General features: G+C 32.6%; 1 protein-coding gene across 2 annotated transcripts in view; it reads left to right on the top strand.

The window, feature by feature from the left end:
- The window catches only part of LOC130446389 (glutamate receptor ionotropic, kainate 2-like), a 31,410-nt gene extending 15,800 nt beyond the window's left edge, over positions 1 to 15,610 (top strand). Inside the window, exons 6-14 of one of the 2 annotated variants that reach the window (XM_056782621.1) lie at positions 964 to 1,188; positions 5,324 to 5,530; positions 5,980 to 6,064; positions 8,092 to 8,368; positions 8,430 to 8,637; positions 10,462 to 10,699; positions 12,353 to 12,468; positions 13,958 to 14,154; positions 15,234 to 15,610. In XM_056782621.1, the coding sequence (XP_056638599.1) occupies positions 964 to 1,188; positions 5,324 to 5,530; positions 5,980 to 6,064; positions 8,092 to 8,368; positions 8,430 to 8,637; positions 10,462 to 10,699; positions 12,353 to 12,468; positions 13,958 to 14,154; positions 15,234 to 15,480 (1,800 nt within the window). In that variant the 3' untranslated portion in view covers positions 15,481 to 15,610. The remainder of the gene's footprint in view (positions 1 to 963; positions 1,189 to 5,323; positions 5,531 to 5,979; positions 6,065 to 8,091; positions 8,369 to 8,429; positions 8,638 to 10,461; positions 10,700 to 12,352; positions 12,469 to 13,957; positions 14,155 to 15,233) is intronic. The other variant, XM_056782622.1, reaches the window with a different exon arrangement.
- The last annotated feature ends 1,197 nt before the right edge of the window (positions 15,611 to 16,807 follow it).

The raw sequence follows: 16,807 nt of genomic DNA, 5'->3' as shown, positions 1-16,807 counted from the left end.
TGGTGGAAAAGTCTAAAGAATTTCCAGTCTTGAGAAAAACAACATAGACTATAAGTACCAACGAGTCATCAAAGAATTTTATCCCGGAACCAGAACAAGAATTAAAACTAAGGTAGGACTCATTAAAGAAGTTCAAATTGATACCGGTGTTTGGCAGGGAGACAGTCTTAGTCCAACCCTATTCAACATCATAATGGATTAAATTATCGAGGAAGTCAACAAAGTCGATGCAGGATACAGAATGGGCCACCGCTTTCTGAAGGTATTGTTTCATGCAGACCATGCTATTGCAGAAAATGAAGACGTCTATTATATAAGATGAAAATTTCTGCCGATAAATTTGATATGAGCTTCTCAGTCAACAAGACACAATCCATGGTAATTTTAAAAAAATCCTATAAGATGCAAATTGGCAGTCGATAGCGGAATAATACAGCAGGTATCAAGATTCAATTACCTGGGAGTAAATATATCTAGTGAAAGAAACCTGACAGAGAAGGCACGAACACAAGAGATGAAAGCATCATTAAGGGAGTCACCATCAAGGACCGAATAAGGAGTAATGACATAAGAGAAGAATTGGGAGTACAGGATGTGGTCAGATGGGTCTGGGACGAAAAAAATTCTTGAGGAATCCGATGACCGAACACACGCAGAACTGTAGGCAGACCACCAAAGAGGTGGTACGAGAGCTGGAGTTCAGCTTCTCAGAAAGATCCAGGAAGAGGGCCAAACGTACGGGATTGAATAGTACCTGTTCCCATTAAAAGGGGAAGAAGAAGAAGAAGACTTTAAAACTCAATTTCGTTAACATTATTACAAACTAAAATTTTTTTACAAATCGATACTGTAAATAGTAAAACTTTCGTATTTATCAAGCACTTCCTCCAATTTTTTATCAAAATTAATTAAACTTTCCTAAAAATTTTGGAAATTATTCCAATAATTTATATTTCTTTACAGTTAGAATATACAGGACTGACAGGACCTATAAAGTTCGATATTAAAGGATTTAGAACAAGCTTTGCTTTGGACGTTTTCGAATTAATGGAAGGAGGACAAACTGTTGTAGGTCATTGGAATACTTCAAAATCTCCATCTCTGAATATATCACGATTACGTCACAACGAGGAATATGACGGCAATTCGGATATACGTAATAAAACATTCAAAGTTATGATAACACTAGTAAGTATTAAAAAAATTGGAAACTGTTTTTTTTTTATTTTCTATTTTCATTTGAATCCTTTCCCAAGCCTCGCGACGAGTTAACTTAATAAGTGGAGTTTCGCATTTGAAAAATATCCAATAAAAGTCATGGTGCTACTTTCCTTTAAGTCGAATCGAATTCACTACAGAAAATATTAAAACTGTTTTAACAACATCAGGAAAGAAAGCACTTCCTACAATCCAGCTTGCGTAAAAAATTTAATTATTATTTTGAATAATTAGAATCCAAATGCTCTTGATTCTAGATCTCTTCTGTTTTAAAATTAGTTTTTTTTTAATAATTTATGTAAGATGAAATTTGACGTTTGGACTTTTCTTTAAGTCTTAATAAAAAAATCTCCGTTTTTCTATTTTGCAATTTTGTGGAGGATGTTTTCGTGATTTTTTAGATTCTGTTTGGCTTCAGTTCCATATGTAAGTTCAATGTTATGGTAGGCAGGCATTATTTCGTCCATGCCGGTATAAATTTTTTTTGATAAAGACTTAAAGAAAAGTCGATACGTCAATTTTATATATCTTTAAAAAATTATTAAGAAAACTAATTTAAAAACCGAAGAGACCTAAAATCAAGAATATTTAGATGCATTAACATATCAAAAGGTCTAAGAAATAAGAAATAAAACTATTTATTATTATATAAAACTAATAATTTTTAAATATTTCTTATGTAAATGTAACTCAAACTTAATAATACGGTGGACAAAATCTTACATAAAATATGAGGTGGAGAGCAAATGTACCCCAACATTTGGGCTTATTATTAATTTTCTAATGGTATATAGTTTTAGCAATTCTGTTATTTATATCTGCATGTTGTGTCCCGTTTTTGTCTTTTATTGTTCCTAATAGTCCGGAAGCCGGCAATCTTCAAAGACCCGTGATCGCGAAATTGCAAAATTTTCATATAAATCGACAGCTATTAGTTGGAGTAACAAAATCCACTCAGTAAGCGTCGATTTGTTTGGCCGATTGTATGAAAAAAAAATAATTATTAAAAAAAAATATTTCCTGTCATTGCAGATTTCGATAAAAACAATCCATTTTGTTAATTAATGAACAAAAAATTGGCTTACCAAGCTTACTAAGTAAATGGAAAAAATACTAAAAATCATTCAAAGGTGGAAAGAATCTTCGCGGGAACTACTCGACAATAAATCAGAACATATGGAAGAAATTGTACAAATTGATATAGCAGAGAAGTCGAAAATGTACATTAGTAAAGAAGAGATAGAACATGCAATCACAGACAGAAAAGATACACACACAACAGATTAGCAAAAGGCACTAATGGTACCAATTTTCATAAAAGTGATGTAAAATACTTCAATCAATCGGTTTACCAATTTGTTCCAGCAAGAAGAGCCCGGCTTACCTATTTAATGAGTATGATTGGGAGATAAAACATTGCCACCATTACGAAAACCTTCTTTTCAATTTGCTTATGTGAATTCTATAAATATCGTGGTATACGTACGTAAAAACAACCGGAAATATTGCACATACAAGTTTTATTGTATACGGACTCGATTCTCATCAATGGCAATAAGCCTTCAATTACATCGTTTCTCTCTGTAGTAAGCGTCTATTTAATAATAAAAAATGTTATTTATATCTTAATTTACAGTTGTAAAAGGATAAATAGAATCAAAGGAAATATAGGAAACTTTTTTCGAGTTCATTTTTATTTCAGTTGATTAAAATATCGTAATCAATTTAATAATTTAATAATATATATAATAATATTATATAATACAATAAACGATTATTTATACTAAATTATTATCATTCATATAAACTATAATCACAATTATAATGTTTTTCAACCTCTAATTTTTCATTATTTTCATGTTTACTCAGAATTTCTTCAACTTTTAGTTGAAATTTTATCTCCCAATCACACCCTTCAAATAGGTAAGATAAGCCGTTCCTGCTGGAAAGAATTGGTGAGCCAATTTTTTCTTCATCAATTCACAAAATTTCCTATCCAATAGAACGTTTTTTATCGATATCCGCAATGACGGGAAAACATTTTTGCTTTTCTTTATATATAAATATTTTTTTATACTTTCGGCCAAATAAATCGTCTCTTACCGAGTGCATTTTGTTACTCTAATTAATAGCTCTCGATTTATATAAAAATTTTGCAATTCCGCGATCACGGTTCTTTTGAGATTGGCGGCTCCCGAACTATAGGTATTGGTAGTGTTTGATTTGTTCCAGTGTTTCTACATGCTTTGTTTACCACCTTAATGTTTTCTTATAACTCTTTTTCGATCTTTGCTTGGTTACACGAATACGATAAATAGTAATAAACTAAGGCTCCCTCCATGTCTCAATCCAATATTTGTAGTAAAGCGTTCTGATATTTGGTTATTCTCGTTGATTTTCCTCTTTCGACTAATTTCTTCCATATTTTTTCTCTTGGAGCTCTATCAAAGGCTTCTTTTCTTGTATTGCTTTTTCTGTCATCTGTTTTTTATAAATACTCGATCTTGTGTGCTTCTTCCCATTCGAAATCCACTCTAAGATTCTTCAAGTATGTATTCTACTGTGGATCTAATTGATTTCTCTAATATGTTCCACAATATCTTCATCTCTGTTTTAATTAATGTTATTTCTTAGTATTGATTGAAGTCTTTCACAGCACCTTTCTGAAAATTGCTACCATTAGTGCCTAATGTTAATTTGTTATGAGTGTATTATCTTTTACTATAGTTTTATTGAAAATATGAAACTTTTCATATTTTCCCTTTTTGTCCCATATTTTTGATTTTTTCTGGGGTTACTTTGTCATTTGTTGGTGCTTTTCCATCTTTTCTGTCCGTGATTGCATGTTTTATCTCTTCTACTGATTCTTCTACTAATTTTTACTTCTGATTCCTCCGCTATGTCAATTTATACAATTTCTTCCGTACGTTCTGATTCATCATTGAATCTGGTAAGATTCTTTCCAACTTTGTATGATTCCTTCCTTATTTTTCTAATATTTCTTATTTTTAAAAAATATTATATTGCTCTTCTGTTCATTTGAAATGTCATTTTTTCATGCTATTCTCTTCTTATTTACATGGTTTTTCATTTACTTCGACCACCAGGATGTTTGCTTCAAATTACGTTTCCTTCTGTTTCCTTCTGTTTTCTTCTGTTCCCTTCTGTTTCCTTCTATTTCCTTCTGTTTCCTTCTGTTTCCTTCTGTTTCCTTCTGTTTCCTTCTGTTTCCTTCTGTTTCCTTCTGTTTCCTTCTGTTTCCTTCTGTTTCCTTCTGTTTCCTTCTGTTTCCTTCTGTTTCCTTCTGTTTCCTTCTGTTTCCTTCTGTTTCCTTCTGTTTCCTTCTGTTTCCTTCTGTTTCCTTCTGTTTCCTTCTGTTTCCTTCTGTTTCCTTCTGTTTCCTTCTGTTTCCTTCTGTTTCTTTCTGTTTCCTTCTGTTTCCTTCTGTTACCTTCTGTTACCTTCTGTTTCCTTCTGTTTCCTTCTGTTTTCTCCTATTTCCTCCTGTTTCCTTCTATTTCCTTCTATTTGCTCGACAGCTTTTGATTTAATATTTTTGAAGTAATTCCACAATTCTTCTACATTTTCATTTATTATTCCTTTGTTATTCTGTTTTTCATTAATCTTTTCTTCATATTCCTGTGCGATGTTTTTCTTTCTTAGTTTGTGTGTTTTTATAGATTCATATTGTATTTTTCTTCTTTATTATTGCTTTACAAGGGTAGCTTTTTCTGTTCTCATATTCAAATTTGGCAGATGGACAAAGTGGTCTAAAACTCAGAAACCGAACACACGCAGAACTGTAGGCAGATCACCAAGAGTTGGTACGAGAGCTCTTGTTCAGCTTCTCAAGAAGATCCTGGAAGAGGGCCAAACGTACAGGATTGAACAGTATCTGGTCCTGTTGAAACAGGACGAATTTTAAATACTCTACGAAAGAGGATGCAAGCTCTTCAAGAAATATTTTCCTTCCTAATCCTACGCCAATGGGGGAATTGTTTTGTCAGTTTTTTTTTGATTCTCAGATATTTTGTAGAACCGATTTGGGAAAAATTTTACGAGAAATATCTACAATTACATTCCAATAAGATTTATTATTTTTTAGACAGAACCATACGGTATGAGAGTTGAATCTATGGATCCAGTTTACGGAAATGATCAATATGAAGGATTCGCAATAGATATAATTAAAGAACTTTCAGCTATTAGAGGCTTTAATTATACATTTGTTGTCAGAGAAGATAAAAAAAATGGAGAATTTGACAATAAAACAGGCCAATGGAATGGAATCATTGGAGACTTAATAGATGAGGTGGGTACTCTATAAAAAAGATATTTGTTTGATATACATATGACGATTTTAACACTGCGTATGCATTCAAATTATTCAAGGAAATTTTCTTCAACAAATTTTTAATATAATTATTCAAAATGTTTTATTGTAAAATTATGGAATAAATTGTGATTTGGGTTACTATAGAACCATTGGAGAGATGAGGTACGCCCTAGCAATTAGGCTTCAGTCTAAAACACATAAACTTCTTATTTTTATTTAATAAGGTGAATTTTTGATTCGGATTGTTATGTATTAAAACTCCCTACACATCTTTGGTAAAATAACCAAAGAAGTTATAAGTTATAGTCCTATTATAAAATGAAAGTTACAAAACCATCAACCTTTCCACATAAAGAATATTATGTTCCAACTACTACCACCAAATTCGTGAGGAAGTTTTTAATTTAATTTTTGTTTGATTGTAGAACGCAGATCTAGCGATATGCGATTTAACGATCACCAAAGATAGAGCTGAAGTTGTGGATTTTACAGGACCATACATGATGTTAGGTAAAGTTCACTATTACAAATCGTTAGATTTTTGTAGTTCAGTAGCTTACCCATGGTTTCGCTTATGAGGTTTTGTATGTTTTCTTTTTTTTTGATTTATTTAAACAGTGCTAAATGATATTTGATTTATGTACACACTTAACATCTACCTCCTACTACTAGTTTACCTTCAGCCTCTGAACACGATAACTTGGTTATCGAAACGCGCGTCATATAGTGTAATTCTGAGTGTTGGTGTAGTAGTGATGTATACAGTGTTTCAATTCGAATATTACCAACAGTTCCAGAAAATCCAGCTTAGTCAAAGCCTGTCGGAACAAACATCGTTAAAAGTAAGCTTCATTGATTGATCACTTAATATATCTATCCGTTCATTGAAGAGGAATTTCTTCATCAAAGCATAAAGATGTGATGATATGAGTGATTTGAGAAACGATGTGTCAATGATGTTTAACCAATCTTCAAGATATTCTCTTTGAATTCTTGTGTAAACTGAAAGAGTAAGTTTTACCTCAAATGTATTTACTCGGTTTTGATTATATGTATAGAATAATTATATCTGGTCCTTGTTCAAAATATCAACTTGGTGAACATATCAAATTAAACATTTATTCTGAAAAAATGGAAACAAAGTTCTGATGTCAATGAGAACAATCTACTCAAATCGTTACCTCCTGGACAGCAATCTGACTTCGGCGAGGAATAGCAAATTTTTGAGCAGGGCTTACACGTCTTCATACAAGTTTTTAAGTGAACCACTCTGCAATGTGCGACTCTCTATGTAGTTAACAACTTTCATAACCTCAACAAACCTTGATGCAAGTCATTTGGCATTGATTCAGCTGCCAAAGCTAGACTATGTAAATCCTCTTTCGCAGTTGACGTTAGTTCTCAAAGTGGAAATCGTCAAAAATGAGCTTCTTTGACTGATCCCTTAATATATCTATCAGTTAATTGTAGAGATCAGCATTTAGTTCAGGTATTTGAACGGCTATAATCATCAAAATTACTTCATCAAACCATAAAGATGTGATGATATGAGTGATAAGAGAAATGATGTGTCAATGATGTTTCACCAATCTTTAAGATAGTATCTTTGAATTCTTATGTAAACTGAAAATTTCTAAAGTATTCGTTCTTCATTTTTATGTTTCTCCTCAAATGTATTTACTCGGGCTTGATCATATAGAATAGTTATATCCGGTCCTTATTAAGTTCAAAATATCAACTTGGTAAACAAGTCGAATTAAACCTTTATTCTAAACAAACGGGAAAGAACTTCTGATGTCAATGAGAACAACCTTCTCAAATCTAACTTCGGCGAGAAATAGCAAATTTTTGGGCAGGGCTTCCACGTCTTCCTACAAGTTTTGAGGTAATCCACTCTGCAATGGGAGACTCTCGATGTAGTTAACACCTTTCATAGCCTCAACAAACCTTAATGCAAGTCGTCTGACATTGAATCACCTGCCAAAGCTAGTCTATGTAAAAACCTCGTTTGCATTTGACATTAGTTCGCAACGTAGAAATCAAACTTCAGTTTTTTCTTGGAATGGTTCACTACAAATTGAAACAACGCTCCAATTAATTTCGAAAGGAGATATGTTGGGGAAACTAAGAGGTTCGTTGGTGTCAGGTTTACAGAGCACATCGCTCATTCAAAATATGGATAATCGAAAATCGAGTCATTGAAAATATACATATAATTAATCAAAAATGTTTCCAAAAAATATTAGAGCAGAGCGTTTTCTGTGATTCACTCTGTAAAAAGCAAAATGTACATGTGATGGTACTGAAGTTTTATTATTTAACAAAAGAACTACAAATTAAAAAATTGATTCTATCTACCGATTGTTTCGTATTTTTCTAATTCCAGTTTCATCTTTTCAATTATAATAATATTTCCAATACTTTTTTAGTGAATTTTGTTTCCAAAATACTCCATTCACAGGTTTAGACTTTTCTCTATGTGTTCTCCAACTACAGATTCCTCAGAAAATTGATATAAATTGATTATTATTCTTTAGGTATCAGTATATTATACAAAAAACCTACAAAAGCTCCCCCAAGTTTTTTTTCATTTGCTGATCCTTTTGCATTCGAAGTTTGGAAACTACTGATAGTATCTTGGGTTGGAGTATCGCTCGTATTGTTCGCTTTGGGAAGAATATCCCCTACCGAATGGGAGAATCCGTATCCTTGTATAGAAGAACCCGAATATTTGGTGAACCAGTTGGATTTAAGAAATTGTGTATGGTTCATTACAGGTTCCATTATGCAGCAAGGTTCAGAAATTGAACTCAAGTTAGTTGAATCGTGTTACCATATCTAATTTATCATTAATTTGTGTTATGACTGTTTTCAGATCAATTTCCACAAGAATGGTTGCTGGAATGTGGTGGTTTTTCACACTTTTGATGGTTTCTTCTTACACCGCAAACTTAGCTGCATTTTTAACAACAGAAAAACCCGATCCTCATTTCTCGAATTTGCATGAATTGGTTGAAAATTCAAGGTTGATGAATATTATGGTTGGGGCAAAGGCTGGTGGAGCAACTGCAAATTTTTTTAAAGTAAGTTGAAAAAAAAAAATAACTGGACAATTAATATCAATTGCTAAATATCCATTGTGAAATATAGCTCTAAATCATTAACTTGTTCAAATGAGAGATCTATAATATACGGTGTTTCTGAAAAGTTTCCTTTTTTCTTTTAAACGCTAATACTTAAAGTGATAAACTTTGAGCTGATGAAAATGAACTGCTGTGAGGAACATTTGTACAACTTTATTCATATCTTTTACATCAAATACTTGTTACAAATAAAGTTAATCTTTTCTTGTTAACATCAAACCGCTGAGGTTGCACGAATTTTTTCAGTAACGATATCTGATCTAATTTAGGAGTAAATCATTGATTCTTTCTCAAAAATCGGCCTGAAATCTTGCGAGTGGAAAAGATTATCCCTCAAATGAATTTTGTAGGAATCAGATTACAACAACTACCGTCCTATTGATGTAGCCATTGTCAAGGTCATAAAGAAAGTCGTTAACCAGAAAATCTTGAGATGTCTTGATTTTACTAACGTCATCAGCGACCATCAATACGGCTTTCGTGAACATATATCAACTATATCAAATGCTCTTCTGAGCTTTCCAACATAATCTCCCCTAGAGCAGTTTTTGCAAGACTTACTGGAACACTGAGCTCACCTGCAAATGTACAGAACGTCAAGTTGTCGAGACTCTCTCCTTTGGATAAGTGCAAGCTTGTGGAATCAGCTACGAATTTCAAGATCAATATCCACAAGTATTTTTCTACAACAGGCACCACTAGAACTAATCGAGTGTAATAGTCCTCTTGTGCTTGCTTTTCATCTGAAAAAATCTATTTCAGATTAAACGGAATATTTTGTGCAAGTTTTTGATTTGCTTGTTTGTTTTCTACGTAATGAATTTAGAAAAACAATGTCATTTTGAGTTAAAGACGATAAACATTCAATTCAGTACACCTTACAATGTTAGAAGTAATAAATATTCGACGTGTCAAATTGTGACTTGATTAGCAGCTGCTATGCGACGTGGGACTGTTTGTCTGCAAGTTAATTTGATTCTGACGATCGCTTAAAGCCCGTGGATTCCGAAGAAACGAAGTATGTGATTGATCAGTAGGCTGTGGACTCCAAATTGGAAACCATGTAACGTAGAATAGATATTATTCTCCAATTTGATATCTGATAAGAATATATTCATCATTATATGGTCGTGAAGAGATTTTTGAATTGAAGTCTACTTTGACGTCAACGTTAAACACAGTTCTTCTTCTGTTTTTTTTGTATAAATGTTGCTTGGTACGTTATGAATATGTTGTTGAGCTAGAGAATTTCTCAAATTTTGTTTCCATTGCCATGTTTGAATCATTACACTTAAACCACAACTGTATCACTAAATCTTTTTCATTACCAACAATATAACAACTAAAGTATCATCTTTACAAAGGTACTTTTGTCCATATAGTGATCTCAATCGTTTATAAACCAAAACTTTACGGATTCACTTTTACAATTATATACAACGTAAAATCAAATCACGTTTTTTAGTGTTCTCAAGTTAGTGGTTGAATGATAACAGTTATAACCCACTTTTTCCTGAAACTCAGTATCCTTTTTTGTGTTTGTAGTGACACATTATGTCAAAGTTATCCATAATACGTTTGATTCTATTTATAAAACAGGGGACTACTCTTATCCTCATAATTTTGAAGAGTAGTTCAATGTAGGAAATTACATTAAAACAATCACAACTAGGATTGAGATTCTTAAAAAAACAGTTTAGTTCTTAGTAACGATTATACAATTGTAGTCGACCTTTTCATTATTGTGTGATGTTTTACTTTCAGAGTAAATACGCAGCAGATCCTGATAGCGATTTTGGTAAAATTTATAAGTTTATGTTAGAGGATCAAAAGAAACTCAAAATCATTGATAATAAAGACGGGGTTCAAGCTGCTCGAAAGGGATATTACGCTTTCTTCATGGAAGATAAGTCAATAGAGTATGAAGTTCAGAGAAAATGTGACCTCTATCAAGTTGGAGATAAGCTGGATGAAAAGGGTTATGGTATCGCAATGAGAAAAAGTAAGTTTTGACCTTATAATATAAATTGTTACAGTATTTTCTAATAAAATATCAATGTTTTGAGCTTATTATGATCCTAAGCTTCCCATTTTCGAAATATATATATATATATATATATATATATATATATATATATATATATATATATATATATATATATATATCTAAATAGGTACAATAGAAAATACAAAAAAAGTGCGAATCGTTTTATTGAGAACAATGTGAAAAACTGACACAAAATTTGCATTTTTCTTGATCAAAGTACTCAACTTATCTCGATATTGAATGCCATAGACAAATTATAATAACCAACGTACTCGGATTTTTAACAAAAACTCGAATTCATGATTAAATTGAATTAGTGTCCATGTCCATCCAATATTTCAATTGGTACACGAGTGGTGATTTCACCGATCTCATTTAAAATTCCAAATTACTTATACGTACATAAACTATACAAACTAGATGATTTAAATAGAATTCAATTTTTGAAACTAAAAATTTTCTTTTCCTTTAATCAAGTATTAAAAAATAACAGTAAAATCTATGAACAACAGAAAGGAGCATTCCTACGTCTTCATAATGTGATTGCAGTCTATTGCTAAACCAATCTTTGGCCTTTTCTTCACAAAAATATTCAATTCAAAACATCATCACGTGTTCCAAACATAAAAATTTATTGCAGCCTTGGCATCCGTATTTTGTTCTTCTATTGTTTTTTAAACAGCAGTAAAAACATCTTTGGAAAACATTTTCCATGTTTCGATTCGCCATTTTCTCTTCTAATTTACAAATCTGACACAGTCGAATCCGAAGAGGTTTCGGTAGATACTGCGCCGAAAACAGAAACGCTCGAGTAGAATATGCAAATTTATCACTCGTTTGGATAATTGCGCAATTGCGTTTTTGTCGCACAAGAAACGCCCACACACCAACTAACGCGTCTACAAGCCACCGGAAAACACAGTTTGAATTAAGCATTTTTTCAAATGTGTTTCTACAACAAACGCGTCTTACTCGCCGGCAAACGGTTGCGTTTTTGTCGCACGTGTAGAATGGCCATTAGAAACGCCCACACGCCAACTAACGCGTCTAAAGACGACAGGAAAACACTTGTGTAAAATGCATAATTAAAACTTTATGTTTCTGCAACAAACGCGTTTTATTCACTTCGTTTTTGTCGCGTGTTTAGAATGGACTTTAAAAAACGCCCACACGCCAAGTAACGAGTCTACAAGCGACCGGAGAACACCCGTGTAGAATGCTTAATTCAAACTCTGTGCTTATTAATCATAGCATGCATAATACGTATTATACTACACGTGTACTCTTCTTCTTGTTTTTCTTTTCGTGAATTTCGCTTGCTTGATGTAAGTTAATTGTCTAAGTAGCGATGTATCATAATTTCTTTCTATTGTTATAATACTGTCTCTACATTTCATGATTCAATATTGTAGAACGTTTCAGAAACTTTTTACTTTGATCAACTATTTTTCTTTTCATAACATTGTTTATAAGAACTATGATACAAATTTCAGACACTGTGTGACTTTTTCTAGCCTCCCTACTGTTTTTAGTGCTAGTTTGAACTTTGAAACCAAACTATAGAACTTTGTAAATTTGTAATTTTTAAAGTTCTGTCTTTTTTTCAAGATTCCACTTATAGAAATAGCTTGAGTACTGCTTTATTATTGATGCAGAATTCTGGAAAAATCGATGAAATCAAAAGAAAATGGTGGGAAGAACGTAAAGGTGGTGGACAGTGTTCGGTATGTAATCATAGAATATCTTAGTAAAGCAAACGACAGATTATATATATATTCTTATTTGGTCCTTGGCTTTCATATCTTCCACTCTTTATTTCCATCTTTTTTCTGTAATTTCATTCGCTTTCTATGCTCTAATTATATGGGTTGTTCTTGAGTACATATAGAATTATTATAGTTGTTCTTCTGTGATTATTTGTTTTTGATAAATCTTTTGAAATTAACAATTTCTGCTAATTTGCTCTTTTTCGCTTTTCTTTTTTCAATCACTATTTTTTCGTTGTTGCACCTTCTCTAGTTTGCAGCTATTATTAACATTACTTTCCATAGTACTATCTATTTTTTCTTCCACTGTGTTTCATTACAATGTATTTTGCTTTTTTGTTGATAACTTGGTTATATTTACTTCTCCTCCAGTACCTTGATTACACATTTTGTATATTACAAGTACAAAAGTGCTATTCCGCGTTTGTTCACATTGGAACAAAAACAACGTGGTGGAGATGTTTTCATCAAGTGTTTGGCAATGTTTCACAGAAATGGAGCCACAATTTTGTCCTCGATACAAAAGAACAATCAAAATAATGGACTGAAAAGCGAGAATCGGCTCTAAAGAAGGTTCCATCTGGAAGCATGATAGAGGCGTTGGAATAGTTTCCATTGAACATCTTGAAAAACAAAAAACTATGAACGGCGAGTATCATGCGAACTTATCGCAACAAAAAAATCAAGTAAAATCGACCGCATTTCGCTAAGAAGAAAGTGTTGTTTCATTAAGACAATGTACTAGCTCACAGACTGCAATTCTATGCACCAGATTTAGCCCCCTCGGAATATTTTCTATTTCCAGACTTAAAAACATGGCTCGGTGGTCTAAGATTCTCTAACAATGAAGATGTGATGTCAGCAGTTAATGGCTATTTTGAAGAGCTATCGTTTCTTATTATAATAAGGGTATAACACTTTTGAACATCGCCAGGGAAAGTATATGATACTAAAAGGAAAGTACATGGGAAAATAACTATACTTTTGTCCAAAATTTTTGTGTTTTCTTTGTTGAGTCAAGTACTTCTGTGACCATTCTCGTACTAGGAAGTGGTCGGTATCCGCATCGGCTTTCCTATAATTTCAGACATCTCTTACTCTCAATATGTGTTACATCTCTATAAGGATGTGATAAATTTGATTCTTTGCCGTGCCATTGCTTAACAGTAATCAATTGTGTGAGCCCGAAAATAATGATATTTATCATTATTTTTATTAGTAATGAATTTTTATGAATAGTAATAGTCGATATGTAACGTAATATGCAGCGCCGCTCTTTAGAAATTGGTATCAGTTTCAAGAACTATAAGACTGTCTCTGAAGCGGTATGTGCTGTACTTCTTTTTGATTCTCATTGTACATACTCTATCGAATTATTAATATCGATGGTATTTCAATTACCTACACTAAGAAATTTTGAGAACAAGAAATTGTTTACCATTTACAGGCAGACGCAGAGAATGGAGATGCTACTCCACTGAATCTAAAAGGAGTTGGAGGAGTATTTTGGGTAACAATAGGTGGAACTATCCTCTCTTTCTTTTTAGCGATGTTCGAAACGACCCTTTATTGCATTAAAAAATCTAAGAGATTCAGATATAGTTTTTGGGACGCTCTGAAAGAAGAAATCAAATTCTACTTCAAGTAAGTATAATGATATTGTACGATTTTTCACTTATTAAACCTTTATATGTTTTTTATGATAGTTTGATAGTTATACTCAGGGTGTTACTAAATTTATGCGACAACAATCAGCAGTCAATTGGTCGTATGAAATTAAGATGGGTCTTTCCTATTAATAAATTACATGTATGTGAGACGATTCATAGTGAATGCTGGAAAGTGAGGGTTGCTAATTTAACCCGCGTATAATGTAATAGGAATATAACAGAATTTCAAAATTCTAGCATCACCGACATTCTATATAAAGAAATAGAAAATCAATTTTAGTTACCACCTTTTAAGGGTGATATCTCGGATAAAGGTGAGTTGAGAAAATTTGTGAAGTTGTTGCTACCTGATTAGTGAGCATGGGGGTACACAATGGATCAATAAATCAAAGTGCTAGCGAGGTAGAAGCTCATCATCTAACTCATGTAACTGTTGAGCCCCAACACTCTTACTGCTCCTTAATACAAGTTGTGGTATCATCTCAAGCATCTCTATATTCTTTTGGTACTTCCCCACTGACATACACTGCTCAATCATATCCAAAATTTTACGTTTCCATTACCTTTTTAATTCTTAAATCTGTTGCTTATTATGGATACGTTGAAAGCAAAATTGAATAACACCAACCATACTATGGGGTCGTGATTGGTCGAAATATTATTTTCCATATAAAATTGAGGAATTTATTTAAATAAAAAACCTTACAGATGAGATTTGATAATGAAGCTAATTTGATAGGAATCTATTTCAAATGCCAACGTGCGACAATAAAAATAATTAGGTGTTGTAGTTCTAGAGTTAATTATAATTTGAGATATAACAAAAACGGAAATCCAAAAAGATAAATTGATAAATGTAGATTATATTAGGTTGAGGCCTCGGTGGAAAATCGCGAAATACTATACGTTGACTCTTGTTTATCAAGTCCCAGAGAGATAAATTTAACCCGTTGTATAAGCATTCATAATTCCCTCTTCTTCTACTACAAGTTTTGTATTTCATTCGATAGAAGTCTGTATATTCATCTGTAGTAATCGAATCATTTCTTTCAGGTTTGGAAAAATGGAAAAAGAAGTTGGACTTCCAGAAGAGGCCTCTGGAGAAATGTCTGATGAAGGACCAATGGGATACGGACTGGTAAACAAAGAAAACAGCGCGGAAACATTACAAAGCAATAACAGCAGCAAAAGCAAGAGAAGCAAAAAGAGTAGAAGTCAAAATAGAAAGAATAATTTGAGACCTCCCAGATTATCCGTGGAGCCACAAATAGGCTGGAGACATTCGGAGCAGAAAGCCTGATATTTATATTCTAAACTAACAATATATCAATAGTTTATAAATTGTTTTGATGAAATAACAAGTTTTGAAGGTTTTTGTAATATATTTAAGTATAAGAGAACAAAATAAATGAATATATAGATAAACCAAATTTCTTCCTGTATTTTTAAGGTCTCCTCCCTACTAGAAAATATGACCCAGTTTCGATTAAAAAACTAATAGATGATTCACCGTCAAATTAGACACTACCCACTATATCTGTGGCAGATATTTCATTGATTTGTTGCGTATGAACTTTAAAATATTTGTATTTGTGTCTTTCAGAACAGCTCATAAAATTTAAGTGGTGATCTATATAAATGGCATTTTTAATCTTACAAGGATTGCTACTTAAGCTTTGAGATCTTGCAACACTGTATGAATATATCAAATATGAAATTGTTATCATGAAGATTGAGTGGTGAACATCCTAGGAACGTGTTGTGATACGAGTGCTATTTGAGTTGTTTAGAGATACTTGAAACATTCATTTTGGTCAAAATGGTTTTCCGAATTCAATCGGGGTCGCTTTTCGTTATAGCATGAATGAAGATCGTCCAAAATCAGCTGTTGGTTAGAAAAGAAAACATCGATTCTGCACGTAAACTTTTGTACAGTCAAAACACTGGATTGGTGGTTTATCCGCTGTACAGCCCTTGTTGGGAACCCAATTATTTCTTCTTATTCTCACAGATCAAAACTAAATGACAAGATCAACGTTTCTCTGCACCTGAAGAAGCAGTTAATGCCTTCAAATCACATGTTTTGAAAGTATGGGATGGGAATGGGAAAATGCTTCGACAATTAGTTCAAACATATACAAAAGTGTATTGATCTTAATGGAGCATATTTTGAAAAACAATATTCAGTTATAAATATTTGTTGTTATTAGTCTTTCTAAATACTTGAAACATTTTTGGAAGCACTGAAAAACTTCATTTATAAACCAACGTAAATTTCCAACGTGGGTTTTCCAACCTCAATCTGAAGATGTCAAAAATATGTGCGCATGTATTTAGAGATACTCAATAAAGTCTTTCTGAAAATGAAATTGAGTATCAAGCCATCATTGAATATTGGCTGTTGGAAGCTAAGGCTTCTACGTAAATAAAAGAGCTAGACATTGATACTAAGACTCTATGCCGTTGAACTTAAACGTGACCGTATCAGCTTGACTAACGACAAGTGTTCGGTACAGTCAAAATTTCGAAATAGAGGGTTCTCTTACGTAGATGCTTCATACTGCGAATATTACACGAAATAAAAAGGAAAAACTTGGTGGTGTTGAACTCCTAACATATCCAGCATT

This window comes from Diorhabda sublineata, chromosome 7 (genome assembly GCF_026230105.1).
Source record: "Diorhabda sublineata isolate icDioSubl1.1 chromosome 7, icDioSubl1.1, whole genome shotgun sequence".
NCBI classification, from domain to species: Eukaryota; Metazoa; Arthropoda; class Insecta; order Coleoptera; family Chrysomelidae; genus Diorhabda; species Diorhabda sublineata.
The sequence above is the reverse complement of the archived record's forward strand: the minus strand, read 5'-3'. Positions and strand labels throughout refer to the sequence as shown.